The sequence below is a fragment of the Mustela lutreola genome, chromosome 4, assembly GCF_030435805.1.
Source record: "Mustela lutreola isolate mMusLut2 chromosome 4, mMusLut2.pri, whole genome shotgun sequence".
Classification (NCBI taxonomy): Eukaryota; Metazoa; Chordata; class Mammalia; order Carnivora; family Mustelidae; genus Mustela; species Mustela lutreola.
Window position 1 is genome coordinate 16,359,058 of NC_081293.1, and position 12,890 is coordinate 16,371,947.

The following is a 12,890-nucleotide window of genomic DNA, read 5'->3' on the forward strand; positions in this document are numbered from 1 at the left end:
CAGACTCAAAGATGACCTGAAATTTACAACTACACAACATGGACTTTGTATGTTAAAGAATCTAGAGAAAAAAAGTGATCAACACACCTATACAGATGAAGAATTTAAACAGGTAGATGAAATCTATAAGAAATAGTAAAATGGAAATGCAATACCAAAAAGAATCAGTGATAAAATTTCCTTCAACAAACTCATCAATTGATTAAACATAGCTGAGGAAACAATGACCCTAAAGATAAATCAATACAAATGATATGAACTGAAACACAAAAGGGAGAAAAAGGGATGAAATAAAAAGAAAACATGGTATGTAAGAGTTGCTTACATACAAGTAACTGAAATCCCAGAAAGAAGAGAAAGAAAGGAGCAGAAGAGCTGAAGGACATAAATAATGAAGGACACAAAACTACAGACTCAAGAATTCTAAGCAGGATAACTCCCGGACATATCAGTCAAACCAAAGAGAAAATCTTGATGGCAGTCATGGAACTAGGAAAATAATTAGACCTCTTGTTTAAAACTATGTAAGTTTTAAGGCAATAGAACAACATCTCCAAAGTGTATGTGTGAATAATATATACACATATTAAATATATTATTTTATACTAATTATTAATATATATTAAATATATATTTTATATAATACATTAATTATATATCATATATATTTAAAAGTCAATACAGACTTGCATATGGAGTAAAAAATACCTTTCAAAAACGAAGGTAAATACTTTTTCAGACATCCCACATCCAACCACCCTACTTAAAAAAGGAAGGCCAAGAGAAATTAATGTCAGTAGACATGTGCCTCAAGAAATGTTACAGAAGTTCTCCAGGCTAAAGTGGTATTATTCCAGGACACTCGAGACTCTAAAAAAACAGTCTGGCAATTTCTTATAAAACTACACATACACTTACCATATGACCCAGCAGTTCAATTCCTAAGCATCTACTCAAGAAAATAAATATGTTTATGTCCACATAAAAACCTGTACACAAATGTTTATAGAGGTTTTAGTCACTGCCATAAACTAGAGATATTAAAAATGTCTATCAACCAGTGAATTAATAAACAAAGTGTATTATAACCATACAATGGAATACTACTCAAAAAAAAAAAAAAAAAAAAAAGAAAAGAAAAAACTGCTGATATAAGCAGCAACAGGGATGAATGTCAAAAGCTAAATGGGGGGGCGTCTGGGTGACTCAATGGGTTAAAGCCTCTGCCTTCGGCTCAGGTCATGATCCCAGGGTCCTGGGATCAAGCCCCACGTCGGGCTCTCTGCTCAGTGGGGAACCTGCTTCCTTCCTCTCTCTCTGCCTGCCTCTCTGCCTACTTGTGATCTCTGTCTGTCAAATAAATAAATAAAATCTTAAAAAAAAATGCTAAATGGAAGCAGACAGACATAAAGACTATAATGAGCAACAAGAAATAGATGATTGTTGCCAGTAGCTGCAGTGAGTGGTAGAAGGGGTGGGAGGGAGACTGAACAAAGGGTCATGAGAACTTTTGGGGGTGATGGAAATATTCCGTATCTTAATTGTAGTAACGGCTAGAAGACTGTAGAGGTTTATCAAAATACACAGAACTTATACATAATAAGGGTGAATTTCACTTTCTATAAATTATACCTCATCAAAAAATTTTATTTAAAAAATTTTATTTAAAAAATCTTATAAATACAAAGTCAATGTGATAAGATAATAAAAGAATCTTCTCTCAAGTTTTAAATATGAAACCATTTTAACAAAATAAAAACACATTAGTCACGCTGTATAAAGTTTATTCCTTAAAAAAATCTCATCTACTTTAGAGGGTGTTTTTTATATTTTATAGCTTATTAATGGAAATCAAAGAAGCATATTATCTAAGCACATAAGTACCAACACTAGATTTTTAGACTAGCATACTAAACAGCTGGATTTCAATCATTTAAAGTTGTAGAAGAACAGCTAAATTATAAAATGCTGATTAAAGGGCCAGGGAAGGTTAATGGGATTCGGGCACATTGTCCTTTCCATAAATTATTCTAAATCAGGTAACGTCTAAAGTACTTTGAGACTAGCAGGGGTTTTGACCTTTATGATAAAAAAAGCTCTTAGAAAAACCGTGAAGATTCTGAAAACCTATAAATTTATTGTAGCTAGTAATTATTTTTAGTGCATTATGAAGCTCTGACCATTATTCACAGTGATAAAAAAATGAACAAAGATGAAACAATCTCTTTTGTAAAAATTATTTTGTGTTATTTTTATGCTTTTATTACTGTGATGGCATGACTGGGCTAAATATTTAGCCCATTAGTCACCATTTAAAATACATACATGCACCTTCACAATACATGTATATTTAAATAATCAGAGGTACTAAAGTACCTTTCTCTAAGCTCCTGAAGTATGTTGTTTCTTAAATGGGCCTCTTGATAAGATACACATTCAGTTGTGTATTCATCCACATTATTTTTCATTCTTTACCTAATCTATTGTTTTTAAAGTTCAATTTTTAATTAAACATACATACAGGGGCGCCTGGGTGGCTCTGGGTTAAGGCCTCTGCTTTCGGCTCAGGTCATGATCACAGGGTCCTGGGATCGAGCCCCACATCAGACTCTGCATCGGGCTCTCTGCTCGGTGGGGAGCCTGCTTCCTCCTCTCTCTTTGCCTGCCTCTCTGCCTACTTGTGATCTCTCACTGTCAAATAAATAAATAAAACCTTAAAAAATTAAAAAAAAAACATACAAATGGATGCCTTATATATAAAGTTTATTAACTAAAAATCTATGCACACAACCAAGCTGAAGAAGAATATTATTTGAAAACCTCATGCATCCTTCCATGATCATATCCCCTCTTTTTCCCACAAGGAACCACTAGTCTAAAAATTTCTGTTTTTCATATTTTTATTTTCTTTTTTAATTTTACTATGTCTGGATGGATCTCTCAATGAACAGTTGACCACTGAAAACAGATCTGAACTACATGGGTCCACTTATGCACAGATTTTTTTCAATCAATACAGTATAGTACTGTAATTGTATTTTCTCTTATGATTTTTTTTTAAAGATTTTATTTATTTATTTGACAGATAGAGATCACAAGTAGGCAGAGAGGCAGGCAGAGAGAGGAGGAAGCAGGCTCCCTGCCGAGCAGAGAGCCCAATGCGGGGCTCGATCCCAGAACCCTGAGATCATGACCTGAGCCGAAGGCAGAGGCTTTAACCCACCGAGCCACCCAGGTGCCCCTCTCTTATGATTTTCTTAACATTTTCTTTTGTCTAGGTTACTTTTTTGTAAGAATACAGTATATAGGGACGCCTGAGTGACTCAGTTGGTGAAGTGTCTGCCTTTGGCTCAGGTCATGATCCCAGGATGCTGGGATCTAGTCCTGTATTAGGCTCCCTGCTCAGTAGGGAGCCTGCTTCTCCCTCTCCCTCTCCCGCTCCCTCTGCTGCTTTCCCTGCTTGCATGCTCTAACAAACAAATGAACAAAATCTTAAAAAAAAAAAATACAGCATTAAATACATACAATATACAAACTACGCGTCAATCAACTGTTAATGCTGTCAGTAAGGCTATTAATAGTTAAGTAATAGTTAAGTATAAATAGTTAAGTTTGGGGAGAGTCAAAGTTACATGCAGATTTTTCCCCGCGGGGAGGTCAGTGTCCCTAACCCCTGCATATTCAAAGGTCAACTGTATAGTCTTGCTTCGTAGTCAGCTTTCTGTAAGAGAAATCATATTTAGGTCTCTTCTGTACCTTGATGTCTTACTCAGATGCCTGAGACTTGTCTGCAAATGCTAGCTGGAGCTGGGGGCCATTGTCTGCACTGCAAGACAGCCTCACGGAGGAAGATACCACAACCCTGAATCTAGTTTCCATGTTTTCCTCCTGATTAATTCCATCCTCTCTCAAACTCACAACTATACCAGAATTTCACACATATTCTCTTAAAGTGTTAAAAACCCCAAGTGTTTAGAAGAACAATTTTTCTAAGCTAGTCCCCTTCAAGTTGCGTTTAATTCCACATCTGTTTAAACTAGTTGTACGATTACATAATTTATTTATACAGCAACCAATTCACTAAGAATGCAAATGGAAAGCTCTTTTTATGAAAACAAAATTGAATACTTCGGAAAGACTTAATAAAAGCAAGTAGCCAAGTCAAATTGTTAAACTAAGTGTGGAAAGACAATTGAAAGAGTTAAGTTAAAAACACCGCAGCCCTCAGACTTCCTTCCAAGTGTTTCAAAATTCTCATCACACTTTAAGGAAACCCTAACAGTTGATACGGAGTGGTACAAGACTTGTCAGAGCCTACATGACGGCTTTGGTCCTACCTCGAAAGACTGCCTTAAAAATGTACATATATGGGGCGCCTGGGTGGCTCAGTGGGTTAAAGCCTCTGCCTTTGGCTCAGGTCATGATCTCAGGGTCCTGGGATTGAGCCCCACATCAGACTCTCTGCTTGGCAGGGAGCCTGCTTCCTCCTCTCTCTCTGCCTGCCTCTCTGCCTACTTGTGATCTCTGTCAAATAAATAAATAAAATATTTTAAAAAAATGTTCATTTGTAATTCTTAGAAGAAAGTATTTTTACTTTTATGATTCTCAGATATAAAAATTTTTTTCCCAATATGGACCAATTATAGTCAATCACATCAGTAATGGATTCTACTTCATTTACTTCTTTTATTTCCACAAAGGATTCAGGTAGTGTACAAAGAAATACCAATAAATTTAAAATAAAAAATTGAAGCAGTAAGTAAATAGGGTAGAAAAGAGATGTAGCTGTACTGATAGCAAAAAATGAATGCCAGGGTTCCTGGGTGGCTCAGTGGGTTAAGCCTCTGCCTTCGCTCAGGTCATGATCTCAGCTTCCTGGGATCGAGCCCTGCATCAGGCTCTCTGCTCAGTGGAGAGCCTGCTTCTCCCCGCCATCCCACTACCTGCCTCTCTGCCTACTTGTAATCTCCGTCAAATAAACAAATAAAATCTTAAAAATAAAAAAAGAATGCCATGTTTCCATTATACTTTACTAAAGATAACTTCTCTCTCTGTTTTCTAGCAATCAGTACAACAAAGCAAATAAAATGAGTTATGATATTCAAATTATCAAGAGCTTAAATCAAACTTAATACTTAGGAAAAAAGTATTATCTATAATATAGAGATCAGAAAAAAATTTCTCTAGTAGAGAAATTTATTTATAAGGTAATGATTTAACTACCAACAAATCCCTATAGTAAAAATCATAACGTGTCCCAAAGGACTCTATTTTGATGAAATACGTACTATCAGATACATATACACACATACAGATATATATGTGTCGATACATTTTTTAATGAATGACACAATGCCAAAATACTATTTAGTAAAAACTGTAAGAACCAATACCACTTTCCCCATACTCTGACAATATACATTAATCCAGGACTCGATTTTAGAGTATTTGAGAGCAGTGGCTCTGAAAATGCTTTTGGGTAATGTACAACTTTGAAATTCCGATGAAAAACTGACCAATTCCCCCAAATCTTTCTTTTTAAGACTTTATTTATTTATTTGACACTGAGAGAAGGAACACAATCAGGCGGAGTGGGAGAGGGAGAAGCAGGCTTGCCACGGAGCAGGGAACCTGATGAGGGGCTCGATCCCAGGACCCTGGGATCATGACCTGAGTCGAAGGCAGACGCTTCACTGACTGAGCCACCCAGGTGCACTCTGCCCCCTGCAAATCTTATACAGAATTTCTGAGAAGTTTAAGTACCTCAAAAAAGCCTAACCAGAAATGCTTGGGGTATACGACTGAAGGTTAAAAACTCTTCTACTAGAGCAGTCATTGTGATTACAGGTCCTTCAAGTAGTGCTTGAAAACCATTTTCTCTTAATATTTTGAAAGGTGTTAAGCTTGAGTGCATTCAAGATTATGTACCTGGAGTGAAGCTATTCTAAGTCATAAGTGAAATGTTAAGCTAAGGCAGGACTCACTTCCCTTATCGAGAAGTTGAGCTTAATAAAGACGGCAATCTCAGCACGTTACTCCAGTTGGAAGCTGGGAGGGTACTTGTCTCTACAGCCAAGATTTCCCTTAGAAAACAATTTGGGTGCATTCTCAATAGGAAATAAACAACCAGAGATTCCATGCTATGAAGTATGAAAATCTTTTAGCCTAGAAAAAATCCTTAAAGAAATCCAACTAAATAAAGTATCCAGTAAAGTATATCCTGTTTTTAAGCAATGCAAATTGATTTATGTGGCAGACGGAATTAACTAGTTTTAATTCTTCACTCCTCGGTTGTAGTACTGTACATCCATACCCTTACCATGTCCTCACTGCAGGCAAAGTGCATATCCCTGCTCCATGACTTTGAGCTTACTTGTGTGATATGCTTAGTAACAGTAAATAAGCAGATACGACATGAGCAAAGGCTTAAAATGTGTTTCACTGAGGTTTACTCTCCTGTGCTCCTGTCTTTTGGCAAAAGAATGTGCTTCAGACAGCGGCTGGTTCAGGAGGTTGAGAAACAAACGGGGCAGATCTAGACCCAAGAAACAGTCTGGAACTTAGTCCAGGCTTAGACTTCATCAGCTGAACCCCAATCCTGTGTGTGTGTGTGTGTGTGTGTGTGTGTGTGTATGAGTAAAAGATAAAGCTTGAGGTCTGTATGAGTTTTGGGATGATTTCTTATGAAGTGTTATTGTAGCAATTACTAACAAATACAGTAAAAACAAGTTTTAAGTTGCAAAACATAAATATCTTTAACTGAAATGTTAGTACGCACTATTCGCTTCAAATCCCTCGGGGCTTACATGCTAACCAGAGAAAAATTTTCTTTTTCCCATGAGGGAGGGTGACAGCATATACCGAAGTAACCATTCTCATCCACTTTGACTATTTTACTGAGAGACAGGTTTCAAACTATTTTTCTGTCTATAAGGTTTATGTTCAAATAGCTCAGTGAATCAAAGGCAAGGAGGCAGGGCTGATAGACAAGTCCTGGTGGGGATAAGAATTTTTAACCCTCAAATATTTAGAATTGAGGGAGCACGGTGACAAAAAGAAGACTGAACTATATCTGCTTTTACTGCTGTTTTAAAATTCTCTGCATACATCCCCTTATTGATTGTGCCTTGGGACACTGCTCCCCTCCCTTTCCAACCCCTTCTCCCTGTGAGCCACTAAAACAAAATTCCAAAAAAAAAAGTCGCAAAGTAACTTATGCAAATACCCAAGTTGATATCATAAGTGCAGTAGTACCAGAAGTTCATTCAATTATTTTATGAATATTAAAAGCTTTATAAAGTTAATCACAATGGAAAAAATTAAGGTCTTTGAATTATAACCGGATTAACATCACAATAGGAAATTATCTCAAATGTAAAGCCACTAAACTAAACTAGTGCTTATTCACTCTATAAATATAATTCAGATCATACAAACCATTTAGTCCCAAATTCTATTTTCAATGTATTCTACTAACTTTCTTTATTCATTACTCTGGTTTTACATAATAGGTTACTATCTCAGAATCACTGAGGGCCAATGAAAAATAAGAGTACTAATGTTCCAAGATTATTTTTAGTCAATTAATACAAGTAATAAAGTTATAAAGATAATGTAAATTTCATCCATTATCGATATCTACATAATTTAGTAAAGTTTTCTTTAATTACCTAAATGGAGCTATTAATATTTCAATGCAAATTTTAATAATCTAAAAAAAAACCCCAGCTATCATTTCTTGATTTCATACTAGAGTAAATAAAAAGGACATTCTTAAATAGCACAGTTCATGAATAATCACTTTAGGTTATGAAACTACAATCTTTCCAATGTAAAACTATTCAGAACTGTATTAATTGGAAACTGCAGCTAAGACAAAATTTTTTAACATTAGAGTAATATATAGTCTATCTTGTGTATAAAATATAATCTACAATGTTATATGTAACAATGTATACTGTAAGTTATATTTATTACTGCTAGCTTTATTTTTACACAATAAATCCCACCACAGGCAATGAAAGTATAAAACAAGCAGCAATTAGAATTAATCCAAATGAATGTCCCCAGAATATTTTAAAAATCTTAACATTTGTTGCAAAGTTTACTTATATTTAGTATTAAAAGTTTACATACCTGAAGTTCCAAAAACTACATCCCAAGGGGAACTAATGGGTTGTTCTTCTCCTTGAGCTCCGCCTTCTTTATCTGTACCTTGAATTCCAATGCCAGCTACAGTGCTCACCATCTCAGCTTCTAGATCAATCTATAAAAATTAACATGTTTTATGCAATGTATGTTACTTTTTTTCCCCCCTTTGGTACATGAGGATTTCCAATAGAACATATAGAAAGTTTTTGCAACACAAATACTCCTAAAAAATAAAAAGCTAAAAAAGGACTAATCAAGAATAGGGGGAGCTTGTTATTCAAATGCACAAAACACAGTCCTTTTCATTTCCCCAGCCACCCACTCCCTGCTTTCCTCATCATTGGACTCTACAAGGATTGGTGCTGATGTCATCTTAACTATAAAAGGTGTTGAAGAAAGTGAAATTTGAAATTTCAAAGCAAAATCTAGAAAGGTGCATGTTTCTTAAAAGTAAACATATGTATTTCAATTATGCTTGACTAGTAACTGACAATTATAGATCTTAATATGTGCTAGGCACTGATCCAAGAATCATCCATCCATCCATCCTCACAATAACCTGTGACTGTGATTTTGATTAATATTGAGGAAACTGATGCACAGATCATAAAGGTAAGACAAAGATCTGGGATTTAAACCCAGTTAGTTCTAGCTCTATTAGATTACATTGCCTCCACTTTATAAACTGGAAAAATGAAGTCTACTGAAAAAAGGCACTTTGGTTTAATCTCCTAAAATCCTTCCACCTACATTTACCATGAAAATTATCAAACACAAAAGTTGAAAGAATTTTGCATCAAAGATCTATATACCTGCAACCTCCTATCAACATTTCATTTACTTGCTTTTCACATATCTTACTGAGCTACCCATTTACACTTTTAGATGCATTTCAAAGTACACCATAAACATCAGTACACTGGCCCTAAATATCTCAACAGGCTTATAATTAACAAGAATTGTATATTTTTTCAGTTCCCTTTTTTTTGGGAGCCGAGACTTACAATGAAATGCACATATCTTAAGTGTACCATTCAATGAATTATCACAAATGCATTGCAGCCTCAATTTACATAAAGATACTAAATGTTATCTTCACTCCAGTAAGTCCCTGCAAGCCTCCTTCCAATCTCTCCTACCCCCAAAGGCAACTAGTACTGTTTTTCCATCACAGGTCAGTCAGCTGTAGCTCTTCCAGGACTTGAGATAAACTGAATCAAACAGTATGGACTCTTGTGTATGAGGCTTCTTTCACTTACCAGGTTTTTGAGATTTATTCATATCCATGTAGTTTGTTCCTTTTTACTGCTGAGCAGTATTCCATGATAGGAATATACCACAGTTCATTTACTTATTTTCCTACTGATGGATACCTGGACTAGTTCCAGTTTGGGGCCTTCAAATAGAGTCGCTCTCGATATTCTTGTGTTAAGTCTTTTGGTGAAGGTATCTTTTAACTTCTCTTTTGTACATACCCAGGACTGTCACTGCCATGTTACAGGATTAGTTTGATTAAAACAAAACAAAACTGCCTGAAGTTGGTCTATCATTTCTGTATTGCCTCCAATGTATACAAGTTCCAATTACTCCACATCCTTGCAAACCTATGGTGTAGTCAGTCGTTCTTTTTTTCTTTCTTTGTCAGTCTTTTTAATTTTAACCATTATAGTGTATGTATTTCATTATGGTTTCACTTTGCGTTTCCTTTTTAACCCATGATGTTCATTACTTTATGGGTTTGTGGTCATTCTTACATCTTTTGAAAGAAGGTCTGTTCAAATCCTTGCCCATTTTTTATCTGTAGGAAACTCTGTATTTCATGGATCTTAGTCCCTTTGGATATGTTTTGTAAATTTTTGTGACTAATTTCTGATAGACTGTAGCTTGTCTTCATGGTCTTAATAGTAAATTTTAATAAGTTTTAAATTCTGATAAATTCAAATTTATCTTTTTTATGACTGTTTGTGTTCTGTCTTTGAGAAACCTTGCCTATCTGCAAGTCACAAAGATTCTCATGTTTTCTTCTAAAAACTTCATAGCTTTAACATTTACATTTAGGTCTGTGATGCATACTGAATTGATGTTTGTAATATGATGTGTGAGATAGGGGTCATATGTCTTTTTCCCCCCCAAATGAGTATCTAGTTGTTCAAGCACAATAGGTAGAAATGACTTTCCTTTCTCCCTTATTACTTTGATGCTGTCCTTATAAAAGTATCACACTGTCTTGACTTAGTATATTACACTGTCTTTAAATCACATGGTGTATCTTTTAACTTTATTTTTCCAAGACTGTTATAGATACAATAAATCCTTTGTTTTCAAACCTCCATGTAAAAATATTGGAATCCACTTGTCATTCTCTTTAAAACAAAACAAAACAAACAGCTTGATGGAATTTTTATTTGAGATTGCATTAAATCTACAGGTCAATTTGGAGAGACTAGATATCTTAATCTTGAGCCTTCCAATCCAATCACTGGATTAATTTTTCTCAGCAATGTTAAATTTATTTTGTGTTTTATTACTATAAAATTTTAAAATTCATGTATTTTGTTAACTTATTCCCTGTATTTTCTATTACTGTAAATAAAATTATAAAATTCTAAACATTACTAGTATATAAAAATACTGTTGTTCTTTTTATACTGATCAGCAACCTTCCAAAATTGACTTATTCAAGCAGTTTTTCTCATAGATTTCCTAGAATTTTCTACATAGCTGATATGCAATTACCAAATAAAGACAGTTCTTTTCAGCCTGTATGCCTTTTCTTTTTCTTGCCTTATTACAATGGCTAGTACTTCCAGTATAATTTTTAACAGATGTGGTGAGAATGGGGATCCTTGCCTTGTTACCAATCTTGGAGGAAAGGCATTCAATAATTTGCATTAAGCATAGCTCTAAGATTCTTATAGATGCCCTTTATCATACTGAAGATGTTCATTTCATGTTTACTAATTTTATCATAAACAGAAAAACATTTAAAAACATTTAATAGCTAATCTAGCAAAGCAATCATATGGTTATTATCTTTTATTCTGTTACTATGGTGAATTACATTGAATTAGTTAAGCAGTATCCTCCTGCATTATTTTTAGTGGCCATTCTTTAATCTCCTGAAAATGTAAAGAATATTCATCAATGTAACCTTATTTATATTTTTACTGAACCTAATCTGCAAAAATACAATAGGCATCTAGAGCTGGGTCCTTGAAATACATCTTGACTTAAGAAATGTATTTAAGACTTGGGGCACCTGAGTGGCTCAGTAGGTTAAGCGTCTGCCTTCAGCTCAGGTCATAATCCTGAGAGTCCTGGGATCACGCCCACATTGAGCTCCCTGCTCAGCAGGGAGTTTGCCTCTCCCTCTGCATGCTGCTCCTTGTGCTTGTGCTCTCTCTCTCTCTCTCTCATTCTATCTCAAATAAATAAATACAATTTTTAAAAAAGAGAGAGATGTATCAAAGACTTGTTATAATAATTCCTCTTGCAAAAGCCACAGGTCCAGGTGATGTTAAGAGGAGTTTTAATGAATATTCAAAAACTATTAATTCTAATGTTAGACAAATTACTAAAAGAAAAAAAAGGCAAAAAAAGCAAAATTAATTATTTGATGAAGCTGGTGTGACCTTGATTCCAAAATCAGGTGAGAAAAGTATAAGAAAATATACAGCCATTTAATTTATGAACATGAATTTTTAAAATATTTAATTTGGGATAATCAAATCCAACTTGACTTTTTTAAAAAAAACATCATGATTAGGTAAGATTTATCACAAGAATAAAAAGGTGACTGAACATCAAAAATCTATTAACTCATTACATCAAGACACCGAGGGCAAAAAATTATTTCAATAAATGTAGAAAATGCATTTCACAAAATTATAAAATAATTCTTAGTAATCAGGAATAGAAAGTTTAGCCTCATGAATAATTTTATTTCCCAAAGTTATAAAAAATATTAAAATTCTGGAGAAAATTTACTCCCTTTAAGATTATGAGCATGACAAGACATATACTATTACTGCCAATGTTTAAAGGCATTTGAGGTTTTTGCCAACAATAAGATGTACAAAAATAAGAAGAGAAAAGATAAAACTCCCATTTGTTTTTCCAGACAATATAATTATTTACATGAGAAACAAACAGGACTTTACAGGAATGGATAGGCTAATCCTAAAATTCACATGGAATTGAAAGGGACTCAGAACAGTTACAACGATGCTGAAAAAGAAGAAAATGGGAGGACTCCTACTTCCTGATTTAAAAACTTATTAAAAGTTACTGTGTGGGTGGCTCAGTGGGTTAAGCCGCTGCCTTCGGCTCAGGTCATGATCTCAGAGTCCTGGGATCAAACCCCGCATCAGGCTCTCTGCTCAGCAGGGAGCCTGCTTCCTCCTCTCTGCCTGCCTGCCTCTCTGCCTGCTTGTGATCTCTCTCTGTCAAATAAATAAATAAATAAAATCTTTAAAAAAAAAGTTACTGTGATACAGGCATAAGAACTGATACATATGTCACTGGAATAGACTCCAGAAATAAACCCATGCAGGTATGAGTAATTATTTTCTAAAGGTTGCCAAGACTACTCAATGGAGAAAAAAACATTTCACAAAATTATATGTTTTGTGGGGAAAATGAAGATAAAAGTCTCTTCAATACACGATTCTGGGATAACTGGATATCCACATTCAAAAGAATTAGGTTAGACCCCTACCTAACGTCATATAAAAAAAATA

At 34.7% G+C, this 12,890-nt stretch overlaps 1 protein-coding gene across 1 annotated transcript in view; it reads right to left on the bottom strand.

The window, feature by feature from the left end:
• NHLRC2 (NHL repeat containing 2) overlaps window positions 1-12,890 on the bottom strand; it is a 61,425-nt gene that overhangs the window by 21,690 nt on the left and 26,845 nt on the right. Inside the window, exon 5 of the mRNA XM_059173125.1 lies at window positions 8,137-8,266. Within this exon, the coding sequence (XP_059029108.1) occupies window positions 8,137-8,266 (130 nt within the window). The remainder of the gene's footprint in view (window positions 1-8,136; window positions 8,267-12,890) is intronic.